Source organism: Schistocerca americana, chromosome X (genome assembly GCF_021461395.2).
Source record: "Schistocerca americana isolate TAMUIC-IGC-003095 chromosome X, iqSchAmer2.1, whole genome shotgun sequence".
In the NCBI taxonomy this organism is placed as follows: Eukaryota; Metazoa; Arthropoda; class Insecta; order Orthoptera; family Acrididae; genus Schistocerca; species Schistocerca americana.
This window is the reverse complement of record NC_060130.1, coordinates 759,643,663-759,663,366: the sequence shown is the minus strand read 5'-3', so window position 1 is coordinate 759,663,366 and position 19,704 is coordinate 759,643,663. Positions and strand designations below refer to the sequence as shown.

At 41.9% G+C, this 19,704-nt stretch overlaps 1 protein-coding gene across 3 annotated transcripts in view; it reads left to right on the top strand.

Moving 5' to 3' along the window:
• Positions 1-19,704, top strand: part of LOC124555441 (sodium-coupled monocarboxylate transporter 1-like) — a 370,650-nt gene that overhangs the window by 325,646 nt on the left and 25,300 nt on the right. For all 3 annotated transcript variants that reach the window (XM_047129349.1, XM_047129351.1, XM_047129350.1), the window contains exons 9-10: positions 2,836-2,944; positions 19,579-19,688. In XM_047129349.1, coding sequence (XP_046985305.1) covers positions 2,836-2,944; positions 19,579-19,688 — 219 coding nt within the window. The remainder of the gene's footprint in view (positions 1-2,835; positions 2,945-19,578; positions 19,689-19,704) is intronic.

Sequence of the window (19,704 nt, the reverse complement as noted above, 5' to 3'; positions counted from 1 at the left end):
TTCAAAGACTTTTACACAGGAACACTGCACCACCAGTGGTGATGATAACTATGTTGCACAGGCGTTAATCTTCTTTTCATACTATTTCATTTAAAGATTTACTAATCAAAATTATTTCTGTGCTGTCAAGATTTTGTGAAACACATTGTAATAGAGTTATCTAAGTTCATAACCTAAGTTCCATAACTACCATAAATCTTTGTGAATTTTATACTTTTGGCAGGAATTTCATAATTTTAACATAATATACTGATGTTCCACTATTTCATGATAACATGTGGTTACTGATAAACATCATGACATCCGGGGCTACACTTATTGTGAATCTTCTGTCATTTAAGTTTTCAACTAAATGTTGTCTCCACCTCAGCCAACAGCCTTGTCACAGTGGTAAGACCATTTCTTGTCAGATCACCGAAGTTAAGTGCTGTCAGACTTAGCTAGCATTTGACTAGGTCACTGTCCAGTTCTGCCAAGTGCTGTTGACAAGCATGGTGCACTCAGTCTTAGTGAGGTCAACTGACGAGCTACTTGATTGAGAAGTAGTGGCACTGGTCAATAAAACTGATAATGGCCGGGAGAGTGGTGTGCTGACCACATGCCCCCTCTGTATCTGAATCTGGTGATGCCTACAGGCACAGGATGACACGGTGGCCAGTCAGTACTGTTGAGCATTTAAGGCCTGTTGAAATGGTGTTCTTTTTTTGTGTGTTTTCTGCACCTCATCTTTCCTTTACTTAATGAATTGGCTTTGTAAAACGATATTCATGAATCCACACATTCCTATGTTCCACTACTTGCACTGTAATATGATCACGATGGAAAGGAGTAAGCATTACTAGTAAAGCAATTAGTTATGGGACATCTTACACACTAGTTGAATGCAATGTGTGTCCTGGTGCTGTTTTGCAAGAAGCACCGATAATACACTGTAGATGATTTTATAAGTATTACTCAAAATTGCTGATTGTAACTGTTTGCAAATGTACTGCTTGTGTTATGTTTCAGTACTTATGATGGAGGTAATGGTTCAGTAATTTAGGATACTTATAGATTGTATAACTTCGGCAGCTGTTTGGAGCATGCATCAGCAATACAATCTGGTCATCAGCAAAGAGTAATATTATCAAATAATTTCTTTTGTTGGAGACATCATATCCAAACCTAGTCACCACAAGTAAAGGTCATATATATAAAGACCTAATTTATTCACCCATTGCCTCAGCATGTCACCCATATAAATATAAACAAGAATCTGCAACAAGCTGAATTCTTGTCTCACTTCCAAATTTATCTGGATCTTAGATTTTCTGTTTCCTGCAGTGGTGATTTCTGATCCTTGGTACATATTTTCTACTACCTTTATTACATGTATTCCTTTTTTGTTTATTATCTTCCATAGCTTTTCTCTGTTTACTTTACTGAAAGCTTTCATATTATCTATGAATCATAAATGTGTCTCTCTGTTGAACTCTCCATGATTTGCCTCATCATTTGATAGTTTTCTTGATTGAAAATTCATTTTGGTACAATAAAAGAGTTTCATTGTCTTCCTTATTTAAAGTAATAACCAACTCCAACTCCTTATTCCTACACTTTGAAGTATGCAGCTGCTAATGGGACCATGTTTACAATTATCTCACTGATGTCACTCAAAGTGCAATTTACTAATTTCAGAACATCTGTTGCTGAATGCCTGTCATCAAGTCATTCAATTTTGTTTTATCCACATGAGTGTCATTTGCTAAAAATGTATTTCCTAAACTTCATGGCCATTATTTCTCTGGTGTTGTCACCAAGTAAGTTCTTAAAATACATTGATCTCATTTCTTTAATGAAACTGACTCAGAAGTTTTCATTTCTTAAAGATTGTATTATATCTACCATAAGGTCAAAGTTTAAAAAAAACCTCTTTTTCATCACTATTTCAATGTGGTTTGCATTACACTGAGGTTTGCCGATTTCATGCCCAGCAAAAGTATAAACTTATCATGCCAGGGATAAAGCTATAGCTGTGACCTGAGTAGAATTCATCTGCTTTAATATCTTTAAGTAAAACCCATGTGTAATACTTTATTTATGAAACAATGGTTAATAAATTCTTTAACTAATAAGTAAATTTTAATTTTCTTATTTTTAACCTATTCTGTCATACAGACAGTTATTAAATCTAGTTCATCACCTGTAGTGAATAGTTACATTTGCATACATATTTCTCACTGACAAAAAAGTTAAGCACCAAAATCATACAAAACTGAGGAGTTTGTAAAATCACATCAAATAGACTTAAGAGTTAACAATATGGACTGTTTGTTCCATGTTACAATAGTTGGATGTGCCATGCCACCAGATCTGGAAGCACAATTTAATTGTGGTTCATAAGCATGTATAGCTCAACTATCCTCCTTTGAATAAACTGACCCACTGATCATTCTAGATGTTAAAATTATGACAGCTCTAATAATTTCCATGTTCTTTCATAGTATGCAAATGTTCCAAGTGATATGCAAACTGGACCACTCATTCCTGGTGTTTAACTTTTTTTCAGTGAGCTAATATATTTGTGGAGGGCACATGGCATATTTCTCTGCAGACGCCCTGTTGTAAAACTGGTGCATATCATTATTAGATTGCAACAGAAGTATAGTTCTTGACCTGATGTATCAAAATCAGTTGCAACCATATACTGAACTGCAGGAAAATAGGTGTGGATTATATTACAGTAAGTTGCACACTCATTTGTGCGTAAAATGATGTGGCAAAAATTTCATTTTGTCATTCCTGCTATGAAATATGTTTCAGTTTAAATAAATAATAAACATTTATCTGTTCCAGAATGATGTGGATAAATGTAGTTGGTTGGACAGCCATTGTTTTCCTGACAGTGTATGCAGGGATGCTAATATTTGCAAGGTACCATGATTGTGATCCTATTACATCACAGGTGAATATTGTTTATCAGTATGTCCTTCAGTTAAGTCACTAATATCTCAGACATCTTAGATCAAAATACTGAGTATGACAGAGGGTATACTATGTATATTAACACTGTCACATGGCTACCATTCATATTTCACCCATAGATTCTAGATGGGAAAAACAATTATCTGTATCATTGTGCAAGTGCCCTACATTCTCTACTTTTATCATTCCTGTACAAGATGACCATAATTAAAGTTTAAGTTTCAAAATGCTGTGGAAAGAGAACCACTGCCCAGAATGACATCAAATCTCAACAGAATATTATTGAGGCAGGGGGGGATGTTGTGGTGAAAAGAAGAATTTAACAAAAATTTGAGCAATAGGTAGCACTGTAAGCATCAGAATATGCACAACAACAGCCATGCAACACATAGCTGTTCCTCAGTTTGTACCTGATACACTCAGCATGACTGTCTCCATGAAGGCTCACACTCTGGTGGCAGAGCAGTTTTACAAGAACAGTGACCATGTGCCAGCAGTCCCGCAGAGGTTCCAGACACTCAAGGGTAAGAAAAAGGACATTGTTCTGATGTCTGCTAAGGGTATACAGGAAATGACTACAAAATTTGAAAAGACTGATTCTTTTGCAGTGCAATGTGGCAGAGGGAGGAAAGCATTTGACTCAATATCTGTTGAAGATGTGGCCAAGTATTACATGTTGAATTCCACAAATGTTGCACCTGTGAGCATGGCACATAAAATCCTATGAAACAGCATGCATTGCTATCCATACAAAATCTTCCCATCTTCAGACATTGTTTGCTGCTGTTCTGCCAGAAAGATAAGCATTCACTCTGGAATTTCTTGCTCACACGAAAGCAGACAATGAATGGCCATGGAACATTCTGTGGACAGAAAAAGCCCATTTCCATCTCCAATGTCATGTCAGTACACATAATTGCAGAAAATGAGCAACAGAAAATCTGCACACTCATCAACCGATAGCACTTCATTCTGCAAAGGTGACTTTATGGTGCAGGTTGATGGTATTGTTTATGGTAGGGCTGCAAATTTTTTTTAAGGAAATGAGAAATTAGTCCTTTGTGTCATGTTACCTGTACCATCACTGGTAAATGCTATAAGAGTCTTTTGCATACCACTGTCATTCCAACCCTTCAACAGTATGGATGTGTGGGTAGGATCATTTTATGCAAGATGCTGCAGAGGTATTTTGGAAATGCTAGAACTATCAGCCATAATTTCCCTACAACCTGGCCATCCAGCTCACCTCTGTGTGATTTCTGGGTGTGGGGTTGTCTAAAAGATGTTGGTTCAGTTCTCCAATTACAAATGGAGCTGAACTGAAGCACACATTGTACAATACATTTTGAACAAGACCCGAGACACTCCCATCTGTTGTGAAATATCCTGTTTTTTGATTTCTATTTGTGACAGGAAACAGAGGACAGTATACTGAACACACCTTGCACCAGTCTCAGAACAATTATAAACCAATGTCATTTTGGTTTTATGTGGTGTTTGGCCTCAGGACAAATAAAAACTGACTTTTTCCATCTGATGTGCTATGACCCTTTCATAGTGGATGGGCTTACATAACTAACAGTGCCACAACTGTTGACTGCAAAACTTGTGTAGTCATGCACATTGAACAGCACAGGTGGTACAATGTGCAGCCCAAAACAAAGCTGTTGTTTTTAGCCAACCTCATTTAATTACTTAAATAGAGTTGCTTATGGCACCATCTATCAATAAAATTTTTGTTAATTTTTTTCCCATGATGTTTCCCCCTGCATCAATAGTATGTTGTTCAAATTTGACGCCATTCTGAGCAGTGGTTCTCTTTCTATAGCATTTTGAAACTGGAACATTAATTATAAAAGTGACAGGGTTCATTCTATTTGGAACATTTGTGGCCAGAAACTTTACTTATTCCAAGTAGTAAGCGGTACAACAATCAGTCACAAATAATATTTATTCCATATCTAGGTTCTGGTCACTTTGTGGCCATCTTCAGTTCTAAAAAGGCATATGAAGAACCACTTACAATAAGATAACATGCATGCCTCATTAAATGTACAGTTTTTTAGGCTTTAAATGTGAGACAGTCATAAGGTTCATACCTGTAAATGTAAGTTAAAACATTAATACCACTTATATACGCATATAGTACCAACTGGAGTATTCATGTCAAAGGTTGACCTCACACTCAGGCCACTGTTTAAATTACATCACAGCTGCAACAGTGCACTAGTTTTGTGCTCACATATGAGAATGCTCCATCCATACAAGGAGGGAAGGCATATGGACCTGTTGGAGGAGTTTGAAATCTTTTTCCATCAGGCATCATCTCACAGGACACTGCTTAATGAGCATGTGACCACAAGAAGCTCCCAGTTTTCGGAACTGTTTAAAAGTCATTGGAATTTGGCTACTATGGGCTGATCCCAACATGACTTCCTGCTCTTGAAGTTAAAAACAGTAATAATAAAAGGTAAAACAAAACACAATAAGAGCACATTTAAAACATGATACCGAAACGTAGCACTTTCCTGGCACAAAAACTGGAATAACCTGCCCTGGCATAGGGAGTCTGTTGTTGAAGGGGAAAAGGTTGTTCATTATGGAGGGTAGGGATGTGATGGTATAATATTGGAGGAGTGAAGTGTAGTATTAATGGGGTAGGAAAGGCTGTTAGGAAGGAAGAGTGGGTGGAGTAGAGGGGGTATTGGTGAGGCTAAAATTTGATGGGGAATGAGAGATAGGGAGCACTGATCTGAAATGAAGCCCTACGTATTTCCTACATTTTTGCATGACTTAATTTTACTAGTTTTGACACCAAACAGTGCAAATTATAAAGTTTTTTTGTGTGAAACTTATGAGAAAGGTCATTTAAAACCGAAAGATTTATGGTCCTTTTGATATACCACTGCTGGTACAATGCCTTATAGCATCACTTCTGTCTGCCCAACTCCCCCAGTTGTCCTTAGTATGTAACACAATTTAATAAAAACATTATTAATGTAAGAATTCTGAACAACATCTTTCATTTTTTTTAAAACTATGTTCAGTAAAGCATACAGCAACAACTGATGCCACTGCTTAGTTCACGCATTTGCCACCATATGTAAATGTAAGACATTAGTCAATCTTTTTATTTGCAACCACATGATTTGCTCTGTGTACATAAAAAAATGGCTCTGAGCACTATGGGACTCAACTGCTGAGGTCATTAGTCCCCTAGAACTTAGAGCTAGTTAAACCTAACTAACCTAAGGACATCACAAACATCCATGCCCGAGGCAGGATTCGAACCTGCGACCGTCGCGGTCTTGCGGTTCCAGACTGCAGCGCCTTTAACCGCACGGAAACGTCGGCCGGCTCTATGTACATAAGTTTTTGAAAAGTATAAAGTAATAAATAAAATGATAAAACATATCAATTTTGTCAACACATCACACATGTAAAACTGTAAATCAGCATGACATACACTGAAGCCAGTTATATCTGTAAACAGCAGTCTCAATGTGAACTCAGCCTTTAATGTGACTAGTCCAGTTGGGACTATGTGCATATATATGTGGTCTGAATGTTTTGACTTACATTTACTGTAAGATAGGAGTGGGGGAGTGATTCTCTGCTGGATGCTGACAATGAAATGGGTGAAGAAGGAAGCCAATTCAGTTGATAGAACACTTTACTGATGAACATGAATATACATGGTTCAACACCTCTGAAACAGACAGACTGCAGGTGATGCAAAGTGATCCTCAGGCTTCAGCACACTGGTATGTGTGTCCCAATGCAGGCGTTTCCTGTCAGTGATTGCAGTGGCCCGGTTACTACATCATGATAGCACGTGGCAGCTGGTGGCTGCAGTGTGGCAGTGCAGCAGCAAGGTGGTGCCCATGTGCAGAGGCGGAGGCAGTGTCATGGTTTTAGTGACTACCAACACAGGCTGTGAGTCATTGGACGGTTCAGCTGTGACGACTTTGTGATGGGATGGTCCTGGTGATGCAAATTCCATTTCCATACGGTGGCAGCTGTGGAAGACGCCCTGTACTGGGACTGCATCAAAACATCTGGAATGGGATGATGGCCTGGTGTGGCGTAGTTGGTTAATCAGTCAATCATGTGACAGTAGTCTGCATGACATCCCTCATGTGGAAGTGCCAGTTGCAGGTGCCCATTTGCTGACATCACTGAGCTGGCAGGGCATTGGCTGGTAACTGCGACCTGGCTTTGGCTGCGGGTCTGTTGTTCCAGCTGGCAGTGTTTGGGGCATTACATTTTGTCCCTTCTTAGCTTAACCCAGTCCTCTGTATTCCTATTTTGTTAGTCTTACTGTAACAGGACACTTTCACATCTATCAATGTTTCTTCATTTCTTGAATAAGACTTTGGTGTGTGTCCATTTTTGTTTTATTTTACACTAAATACAGTATCTCACTCCTAAAATGCTTAAGCACTAAATTTCTGTATCCCTCTTTGTTTTTTCCCCTCTTTTTTCTTTCACAATTTACTATTGTTCACTGTGGTTGAGTCACTTCTTCACTGGTACCAGCATGTCTGTTGTGGACCCACAGGTTGATGGAAGGTAGGGGCAGGATTTGCAACTCTGTGTGTGAGATGGCAGTACACAATCATTATTATGCTCAAAAATACACAAACGGCTGATGTGCTAGTCCCTGTGGTTATGAGGAAAGTGCCTTGTTCATTCCATTGTTTTCTTATATGACTGAGTAGATGTTCCTTCATCACATGATCACTTTTCTGCTGCTATCATCTGGTCCAAGGTAGCCAGAAGAGTTTGGTCTAACATGGAATTTAGAAGAGTCAAGTTTTCCTTGGGTTGGACTTCTAAAGGCAGGTCCATTAGATAAATTAATGAGTAGCTGGTATTTAGAATTGTGGTTCTGTTAATGGTGGCAGGTAACCAGAATGTGGGACCTGAAGTGTCACACTGTGTACCATTCATTAGCAATCCCTGACTTATTAGCTCTATATGCTGGGTGCTGATGAAATGTTCTTGGTCATGACAGATGGCAATGACTACTATTGGTTCTGGTACTGAGTACAGCTAGTGTGACCCTATCTTTTGGAAAAATTTGTTTCACTTGCAATGATCTCCTTGGGCAGTTAGTTGCCAGCTTCTTGAAACAGAGTATACTTGTGTGACTTAGGTACTGGGTGTACTTGATTTTTGGGGCAAATAGTGACTTGCCTAGCTCATCACTACAGTGACTCCACAGTGGAGAGTAGTATTTTCTCATATGCCTTATCATCTTAACTGACTGTCTGCCTGCTTATCTGGGTGGTAACGTGCTTGCCTCCCAAGCACTGGGCCCGGATTCAATTCCCAGCTGGGTTGGAGATTTTCTCCACTTGGGGACTGGGTGTTGTGTTGTCCTCATCATCATTTCATCCTCATCACCGGCCGCAAGTCCCCCAATGTGGCGCCTAATGAAATAAGACCTGCACTTGGTGGCCGAACCCAACTAGGACATCCCAGCCAACAATGCCATACAATCATTTCATTTCATCTTAACCGACTGGCTTGATGTAGAAGACATCTGTTACAAAGAGCCTTCAACCTTAAATGTACACACCAAAGTGTGACACAAATGTACTTACTCATTCTCTCTTACTACCAACTTATGATCTATCTGCTTATCTACTTCATACCAACTACATTTTAAAGAAAACAATGGATCTGAATTAGACACACTACTGTTCTATTAATAGTTCTCTAACCTATTACCTATATGCAAATGTACCCTGTGAACCTCTCTCATAGAAATAATACAACATAAATTAACCATAATACATAACTGATCAGTAATTACAAACATCCAACTTGTGAGATCACCTTGTGGTCTTAAGGTGTATAGGTGTATGGATGTATTGGAACAATCTCAGGTACACTCTGCATCACTGGCTTATTTCTACCTTTCTTTCTTCTACTTTCTTTACCCAATTCCCTTCCTCTTTCAGAAGGAGCTGTTGGTAATTGAGGTAGTCCTTCCAGTTCACCTCGAAATGGGTGAATTCTTTCTATACGAACCACCATGGCTCAGATGGAGAGTTATATTTTAATGTTAACTGGGGATGTTGTTTCACTATCTGATAAGATCCTTGGTATTGCAGAATGAACTTCTTTCCTTTCCCTTTCGGAACATGAGGGTTAGATAACATGACCCACTGCCCAACACTACACTTCCGTAATTCTGCTTTCTTATTGTGAGTGTTCTCCTGTCTTTCTAGAAACTCTGTGTTCTTTTTTCACCTGATACTATATTCCTTCAGCCATTTTAATACATCTACAACTACATCTACGTTTATACTCTGCAAGCCACCCAACGGTGTGTGGTGGTGGGCACTTTATGTGCTGCTGTCATTACCTCCCTTTCCTGTTCCAGTCGCGTATGGTTCACGGGAAGAACAACTGTCTGAAAGCCTCTGTGCACACTCTAATGTCTCTAATTTTACATTTGTGATCTCCTTGGGAGGTATAAGTAGGGGGAAGCAATATATTTGATACCTCATCCAGAAACGCACCCTCTCGAAACCTGGCGAGAAGCTACACCGCGATGCAGAGCGCCTCTCTTGAAGAGTCTACCACTTGAGTTTGCTAAACATCTCCGTAACACTATCACGGTTACCAAATAACCCAGTGACGAAACATGTCGCTCTTCTTTGGATCTTTTCTATCTCCTCTGTCAACCCGATATGGTACGGATCCCACACTGATGAGCAATACTCAAGTATCGGTCGAACGAGTGTTTTGTAAGCCACCTCCTTTGTTGATGGACTACATTTTCTAAGGACTCTCCCAATGAATCTCAGCCTGGTACCCGCCTTACCAACAATTAATTTTATATGATCATTCCACTTCAAATCGTTCCGCACGCATGCTCCCAGATATTTTACAGAAGTAACTGCTACCCTAGTTTGTTCTGCTATCATATAATCATACAATAAAGGATCCTTCTTTCTATGTATTCGCAATACATTACATTTGTCTATGTTAAGGGTCAGTTGCCACTCCCTGCACCAAGTGCCTATCCGCTGCAGATCTTCCTGCATTTCGCTACAATTTTCTAATGCTGCAACTTCTCTGTATACTACAGCATCATCCGCAAAAAGCCGCATGGAACTTCTGACACTATCTACTAGGTCATTTATATATATTGTGAAAAGCAATGGTCCCATAACATTCCCCTGTGGCACGCCAGAGGTTACTTTAACGCCTGTGGACGTCTCTCCATTGATAACAGCATGCTGTGTTCTGTTTGCTAAAAACTCTTCAATCCAGCCACACAGCTGGTCTGATATTCCGTAGGCTCCTACTTTGTTTATCAGGTGACAGTGTGGAACTGTATCGAACGCCTTCCGGAAGTCAAGGAAAATAGCATCTACCTGGGAGCCTGTATCTAATATTTTCTGGGTCTCATGAACAAATAAAGCAAATTGGGTCTCACATGATCGCTGTTTCTGGAATCCATGTTGATTCCTACAGAGTAGATTCTGGGTTTCCAAAAATGACATGATACTCGAGCAAAAAACATATTCTAAAATTCTACAACACATCGACATCAGAGATATAGGTCTATAGTTTTGCGCATCTGCTCTATGACCCTTCTTGAAGACTGGGACTACCTGTGCTCTTTTCCAATCATTTGGAACCTTCCGTTCCTCTAGAGACTCGCGGTACATGGCTGTTAGAAGGGAGGGAAGTTCTTTCACGTACTCTGTGTAAAATCAAATTAGTATCCTGTCAGGTCCAGTGGACTTTCCTCTGTTGAGTGATTCTAGTTGCTTTTCTATTCCTTGGACACTTATTTTGATGTCAGCCATTTTTTCGTTTGTGCGAGGATTTAGAGAAGGAACTGCAGTGTGGTCTTCCTCTGTGAAACAGCTTTGGAAAAAGGTGTTTAGTATTTCAGCTTTGCGCGTGTCATCCTCTGTTTCAATGCCATCGTCATCATCCCAGAGTGTCTGGATATGCTGTTTCGAGCCACTTACTGATTTAACGTAAGACCAGAACTTCCTAGGATTTTCTGTCAAGTCGGTATATAGAATTTTACTTTCGAATTCACTGAACGCTTCACGCATAGCCCTCCTTACGCTAACTTTGACATCGTTTAGCTTCTGTTTGTCTGAGAGGTTTTGGCTGCGTTTAAACTTGGAGTGAAGCTCTCTTTGCTTTTGCAGTAGTTTCCTAACTTTGTTGTTGTACCACGGTGGGTTTTTCCTGTCCCTCACAGTTTTACTCGGCATGTACCTGTCTAAAACGCATTTTACGATTGCCTTGAACTTTTTCCATAAACACTCACCATTGTCAGTGTCGGAACAGAAATTTTCATTTTGATCTGTTAGGTAGTCTGAAATCTGCCTTCTATTACTCTTGCTAAACAGATAAACCTTCCTCCTTTTTTTTATATTTCTACACTCCTGGAAATTGAAATAAGAACACCGTGAATTCATTGTCCCGGGAAGGGGAAACTTTATTGACACATTCCTGGGGTCAGATACATCACATGATCACACTGACAGAACCACAGGCACATAGACACAGGCAACAGAGCATGCACAATGTCGGCACTAGTACAGTGTATATCCACCTTTCGCAGCAATGCAGGCTGCTATTCTCCCATGGAGACGATCGTAGAGATGCTGGATGTAGTCCTGTGGAACGGCTTGCCATGCCATTTCCACCTGGCGCCTCAGTTGGACCAGCGTTCGTGCTGGACGTGCAGACCGCGTGAGACGACGCTTCATCCAGTCCCAAACATGCTCAATGGGGGACAGATCCGGAGATCTTGCTGGCCAGGGTAGTTGACTTACACCTTCTAGAGCACGTTGGGTGGCACGGGATACATGCGGACGTGCATTGTCCTGTTGGAACAGCAAGTTCCCTTGCCGGTCTAGGAATGGTAGAACGATGGGTTCGATGACGGTTTGGATGTACCGTGCACTATTCAGTGTCCCCTCGACGATCACCAGTGGTGTAAGGCCAGTGTAGGAGATCGCTCCCCACACCATGATGCCGGGTGTTGGCCCAGTGTGCCTCGGTCGTATGCAGTCCTGATTGTGGCGCTCACCTGCACGGCGCCAAACACGCATACGACCATCATTGGCACCAAGGCAGAAGCGACTCTCATCGCTGAAGACGACACGTCTCCATTCGTCCCTCCATTCACGCCTGTCGCGACACCACTGGAGGCGGGCTGCACGATGTTGGGGCGTGAGGGGAAGACGGCCTAACGGTGTGCGGGACCGTAGCCCAGCTTCATGGAGACGGTTGCGAATGGTCCTCGCCGATACCCCAGGAGCAACAGTGTCCCTAATTTGCTGGGAAGTGGCGGTGCGGTCCCCTACGGCACTGCGTAGGATCCTACAGTCTTGGCGTGCATCCGTGCGTCACTGCAGTCCGGTCCCAGGTCGACGGGCACGTGCACCTTCCGCCGACCACTGGCGACAACATCGATGTACTGTGGAGACCTCATGCCCCACGTGTTGAGCAATTCGGCGGTACGTCCACCCGGCCTCCCGCATGCCCACTATACGCCCTCGCTCAAAGTCCGTCAACTGCACGTACGGTTCACGTCCACGCTGTCGCGGCATGCTACCAGTGTTAAAGACTGCGATGGAGCTCCGTATGCCACGGCAAACTGGCTGACACTGACGGCGGCGGTGCACAAATGCTGGGCAGCTAGCGCCATTCGACGGCCAACACCGCGGTTCCTGGTGTGTCCGCTGTGCCGTTCGTGTGATCATTGCTTGTACAGCCCTCTCGCAGTGTCCGGAGCAAGTATGGTGGGTCTGACACACCGGTGTCAATGTGTTCTTTTTTCCATTTCCAGGAGTGTATTAACTTCCATATTCAGGGATGCTGAAACGGCCTTATGATTCCCTGTTCTGCACATACAGAGTCAAAACGTTCAGGTCTGTTTGTTATCAGTAGGTCCAAGATGTTATCTCCACGAGTCGATTCTCTGTTTAATTGCTCGAGGTAATTTTCGGATAGTGCACTCAGTATAATGTCACTCGATGCTCTGTCCCTACCACCCATCCTAAACATCTGAGTGCCCCAGTCTATATCTGGTAAATTGAAATCTCCACCTAAGACTATAACATGCTGAGAAAATTAATGTGAAATGTATTCCAAATTTTCTCTCAGTTGTTCTGCCACTAATGCTGCTGAGTCGGGAGGTCGGTAAAAGGAGCCAATTATTAACCTAGCTCAGTTGTTGAGTGTAACCTCCACCCATAATAATTCACAGGAACTATCCACTTCTACTTCACTACAGGATAAACTACTACTAACAGCGATAAACACGCCACCACCGGTTGCATGCAATCTATCCTTTCTAAACACCGTTTGTGCATTTGTAAAAATTTCGGCAGAATTTATCTCTGGCTTTAGCCAGCTTTCTGTACCTATAATGATTTCAGCTTCGGTGCTTTCTACCAGTGCTTGAAGTTCTGGTACTTTATCAATGCAGCTTCGACAGTTTACAATTACAATACCGATTGCTTCTTGGTCCCCGCATGTCCTGACTTTGCCCCGCACCCTTTGAGGCTGTTGCCCTTTCTGTACTTGCCCGAGGCCATCTAACCTAAAAAACCGCCCAGTCCACGCCACACAACCCCTGCTACCCGTGTAGCCACTTGCTGCATGTAGTGGACTCCTGACCTATCCAGTGCAATCCGAAACCCCACCACCCTATGGTGCAAGTCGAGGAATCTGCAGCCCACACAGTCGCAGAACCGTCTCAGCCTCTGATTCATACCCTCCACTCGGCTCAGTACCAAAGGTCCGCAGTCAGTCCTGTTGACAACGCTGCAGATGGTGAGCTCTGCTTTCATCCCGCTAGCAAGACTGGCAGTCTTCACGAAATCAGATAGCCGCCGGAAGCCAGAGAGGATTTCCTCCGATCCATAACGACACACATCATTGGTGCCGACATGAGTGACCACCTGCAGATGGGAGCACCCTGTACCCTTCATGGCATCTGGAAGGACCCTTTCCACATCTGGAATGACTCCCCCCGGTATGCCCACGGAGTGCACATTGGTTTTCTTCCCCTCTCTTGCTGCCATATCCCTAAGGGCCCCCATTACATACCTGACATTGGAGCTCCCAACTACCAGTAAGCACACCCTCTGCGACTGCCTGGATCTTGCAGACTGAGGGGCAACCTCTGGAACAGGACAAGCAGCCATGTCCGGCCTAAGATCGGTGTCAGCCTGAGACAGAGCCTGAAACCGGTTCATCAGACAAACTGGAGAGGCCTTCCGTTCAGCCCTCTGGAATGTCTTTCGCCCCCTGCCACACCATGAGACGACCTCCCACTCTACCACAGGTGAGGGATCAGCCTCAATGTGGGCACTATCCCGGGCAACCACAGTCGTAGTCCGATCGGGGGATGCGTGGGACAAGCTGGCCGTCCTCGACAAACCCCCATCCGGACCCCCACAGTGATGCCCATTGGCAACAGCTTCAAGCTGTGTGACCAAAGCCAACACTGCCTGAAGCTGGGAGCGAAGGGATGCCAACTCAGCCTGCATATGAACACAGCAGTTGCAGTCCCTATCCATGCTAAAAACTGTTGTGCAAAGAACGTCTGAACTAATCTGCAGAGAGCACAAACAAATCGACACAAAATTTAAACGGCTATTAAAATGCAAGATTGTCTAGTAAATGCAGTAATGCTGCTACTTGCGCACTGCTGACACACTGCTTGGCGGCGGAAGGAGACTATGCGATTTTACACTATTCAGGTACTAAAATGCAATGCTACACCTCTCAAATACTATAATACGCCCGAAATTTATGAATTAAACAACGCAAGTACCAAAAACACACAAAGAAATTAAGAATTAAACTATGTAACAAATAAGTGAGCTAGGAGTATACGACTTTCTGCTGGCAGCTGCTTATCCAACGGCGGCAGGGAGCACACTGGTTGTGATCAACCGACACTGGCCGTTCAAAACAAAAACAGAAGACAAATGCCTACGCGAATTTACACTATTCAGGTACTAAAACGCGATGCTACAACTCTCAAATACTATAATACGCCCAAAATTTATGAATTAAACAATGCAAGTACCAAAAAACACGCAAAGAAATTAAGAGTTAAACTATGTAACAAATAAGTGAGCTGGGAGTATATGACTTTCTGCTGGCAGCAGCTTATCCAATGGCGGCAGGGAGCACCAATAAAGTCCTGAGCAGAGGCTGCTTCCTCCTCTGGAGTAGGTTGACATAATTCAAAAAGTGTGGGCATTTGTGTACCAAGAATAACATTATAGAGCAATAGACCCATGTTTTCTTCGAGTTTTGAATTGACTTTCCACTTCTGATACCAATATTGTAATATGAGTTTACTGCAGGGTACGAGTGGGTAAGTAGTTCTCTGCTGCAGGTTGGCGATTGAGTGAGCAAAGAAGGCAGCCAGTCAATTGACAGAATACTTTAATGATGAAAACTGAACAGGCATAGTTCAGCACATGTGAAACAGACAGATTTCAGGCAATGAAAGGTGATCCTCAGACCCCAGCACAGTAGTGCAGGTGTGCTGACACAGGCCTTTCCCTTGGATGGTTCTGGTGGTCTGGCTACCACAACATGCTGGCAGGTGGTAGTTGATGGCTGTGGAGTTGTGGTGCAGCAGTGAGATGATGTCCCTGTGGCTGGGTAGGATACTCAGACAGCAATCGTTCATTTGTGGTCCAGCGGAGACAGTGTCATAGACACAGTGACAACTGACACAGACTGTGCATCATCAGACAGCTTAGCTATGATGACTTGCTGACAGGTATGATGACTTGCTGACAGGTTGGTTCTGGTGGTTTAAATCCCATTTTCAGGTGCTGACAGTTGTGGAAGGCCCTCTGTATTGAGGCTGCATTGAAACATCTGAAGCATGGTCAATGGCCTGTTGTGGCATAATCTTGTAGGTTGGTTGGTCATGTGATGAGAGTCCACATGATGTCCCTCATGTGGAAGCACCAACTGTGGAATCCATGTCTGATGATGCTGCTGAGCTGGCAGTGCATTGGATGGTAGCCGTGACTTGATTTTGGTTGCTGGGCTGAAGTCTTAAATGTTAATGTTTGAGCTGTTACACTATTTTATGACTGACTCACATTTAAATCTTATGCAGCTGTACATTAATGAGGCATATATGTTACTTTATTGTAACTTTTTCTTCATATTTCCTTTTAACACAAAGATGGACACAGAGTGACCAGATGATGATCTTGTACAGTCCTCTATTGGATTTTTGAGTATCTGTATAATTTTGTAATGCTAAATAAATACAGTGATGTGCCAAACATTATGATCACTTGCTTAACTGTGTGTCTGTAATGCAACACAGAAATAATTATACATGGTAAAAATGGTTCAAATGGCTCTGAGCACTATGGGACTTAACATCTGTGGTCATCAGTTACATGGTAAAGATTCAACAAGTCATTGGTATGTTTCTGGAAGTATGTGGCACCAGATATTTTTGCACAGGTCACACAATTCCTGTCAATTATGGTCTGGTAATTTGTGGGCATGTGGCTGGCACCTGATAACACCCAACATGTGTTCCATTGCATTCAGATCAGGTGAATATGGTGGCCAAAATATAAATATGAATTCACTATTGTGCACCTTAAACCACTGTAGCAGCATTATGACCTTGTGACATGGGCAATTATCATGCTGGAAGATACCATCAACATCAGGGAAGACATGCAACATGAAGGAATGTGGGTGGTCTGCAGTAATGTTCATGTAGTCCACAGCTGCCTTGGAACCCTTGATCATTACCACAGGTCCTATGGAAACATAGCTGAATGTCCCTCAAAGCACATACTACCTCTACCAGCCTACATCTTTGGCAGGGTGTGTTTTAAGCAGCCATTCACCTGGATGACATCTTATGTGGATATGGCTTCTGAAGAGGTGCAACAAGAAATGTGATTTGTCTGACCAAGTTACATGTTTTCATTTATCCCTAAACCAGTCTCAATGATCCCAGGCCCACTGCAAAAGTAACTGATGATGCCACTGGATAAACAAGGGGATACATAGTGGTCATTTGCTGCAAAGCATATGTGCAGTAGCATGCACTGAATGGCTATGATGAGGTGTGAACATCCAGCTGATTGTCACCTACTCACAATTTTACTGTCTCTCAACCACTTTCCATAGATGCTCACAACAGCAGAATGTGAACAACCAATTATCTTCACCGTTTTGATATGCTCATACCCAGGCAAAGGGTGGTGAAAATCTATAGTTTGTCAAAGTTGCTTATGACAACGGATTTCCCCATTTGTAGTTAATATCATTGCCAGAACAGTTCCCCATTCATTTCTGCCCTGCCTGTATACAGGATGATTATAATTAAAGTTAATTTTTCAAACCACTGTAGAAATAACACCACTAGTCAGAATGACATCAAATTGCAACGGAATATTATCAGAGAAGGGGGAAAACGTATGGCAGAAGAAAAATAAATACTTACAAAACGTAGCAATAGATGGCACTGTAAGCATCATAATTTACTGTTAGCTACGTAAGCCCATCCACCCAGGCAAGGTCACATCACACGGGATGGGGAAAAATTGGTTTTTAATTGTCCGAAGCCAAAAACCGCATAAAAAGCATCACTCACATTGGTTTTTAATAATCCTGAGGCCAGAAACTGCATAAAAAGCGTCAATCAAAATCAAATTGGATTATTAAATTTCATATGACTGGCGCAAAACATGTTCAATATGCTGTCCACTATTTTCTGCAACAAGTTTAAATTGAGAAACAGCATGTTCCACAACTGATCTAAGTGCTTCTGGGGTCACATTCAGAATGTGTTGCACAATGTGTGCCTTCATTGTAGTTAAGTTTGAAGTTGGAACACTGAACACAACATCTTTCAGATATCCCCACAGCCTGAAGTCACGCAGATTAAGATCAGGTGATCGGAACCGCCAGGCTGTAGGGAAATGGCGGCTGATAATTCTAGCATTTCCAAAAATGGTGCTTCATTAACTGCTTAACTGGATTTGCAATGTACAGAGGTGTGCCATATTGTACAAATATGATCCCATCCACACTGTTGGAGAGCTGGAATGACGTGGTTGCGCAAAAGACACTAATAGTGCTTACCAGTGACAGTACAGGTAACAGGACCAGAAGCATCTGTCTCTTTGAAAAAATATGGCCGTATGGTAAATTCTGCTGTAAACCTGCACAACACAGTGATCTTTTCAGGATGAAGTGGTACTGGTTGAGTTGCTTGTGGATTTTCCATTGCCCATATTTGTCAATTCTGCGTATTGTCATACCCTGTCAGATGGAAGTGGGCTTCATCTGTCCACAAAATCTTCCATGGCCAATCATTGCCCACTTCCATGCAAGCAAGAAATTCTAAAGCAAAGGTCTCTCTTGCTGGCAGGTCAACAGTAAGCTACTCATGCACATGGGTGATTTCAAATGGATAGCAAAGAAGGATATTTCGTAAGAATTTACGAATTGTGCTCATGGGTATGTCCAATGCTTGGTCAATTCTCCATGCACTACATGTTTGCACACCGTCACTCATCTCCTCCTGCAATACTGTGGCCACTGCTTCCACTGATGTCAAATCAATTTGTTTCCTCCCTCTACCAGGTTGCACATCAAAAGAACTGGTCTTTTTGAATTTCCGAATCATTTTCTCCAGACCCACAGCAGTCACTGGACCAAAACCTTTTCTCAAACCATTCAATGTCTGGAACTTCTGCAGAGCAACGTATGTGCAGTCATCATTCTTGTAATACAGCTTTACTTGCAGAGTGCAATCCTGCATTGAGATAGTCATGCCAAATGTCACAGATGTGAAAGGAGGAAAAGCCATGTACCTGGTGTGTTTATACCAACTTCAATGAGTCATATGGGGGTGTTTTCATTTACATAGTCTGACACATACAGCGCCATCTATTGATCAATTTTCACACCACTTTTTTTTCTTATACCATACGTTTTCCACATATCCCAATAATATTCCATGGCAATTTGATGTCATTCTGACCAGTGGCGTTATTTCTACAATATTTTGAAAGTTTAATGTTAATTATAATCATCCTGTATATTGCTTACCACACCACGAGCTCACAAAACCAACAGGTGTCATTTAATTTCATAGTGCCCAGTGGTCATAATGTTTTGGCTCATCCATGTAAATCTAACACAAATTATTTAGGGCTTTTGTGAATTTCTTCTCTTTTGTCAATTATTCACATTTTATAGCTGTTCCAGGCATATGAGCAGCGTTCAATAATGTGCCACATTAATGTGGATCTACACTTTCACATAATCATAATCTGGTGTTTTACTTCTCCATTGTGGTGGTCTTATCCCTATATGTTGTTTCAGTGTAGACATTCTATCAATTAGCAAAGTGTTTGTTTATTTTGTCAATAGCACTTGACTTAGTTACCTTATCAAAAGCACTAACTGATCACATAAGTCTTCATATCAATGTAGTTAAAATATAAATGAAAATATGAGACTGGAAATAACACATTATTGATCACTGAGTCAAACTGAAAGCCAAGCTCTTTCTTTCCTCTGTTTTCTCTTTAAACACAGATGGTGAAGAAACCAGATCAGCTTTTTCCTCTTTATATAATGGACACCTTGAGTGACTATCCAGGATTTCCCGGTGTTTTTGTTGCTGGGATATTTAGTGCTGGACTGAGGTAAGCAGAGCTCTAG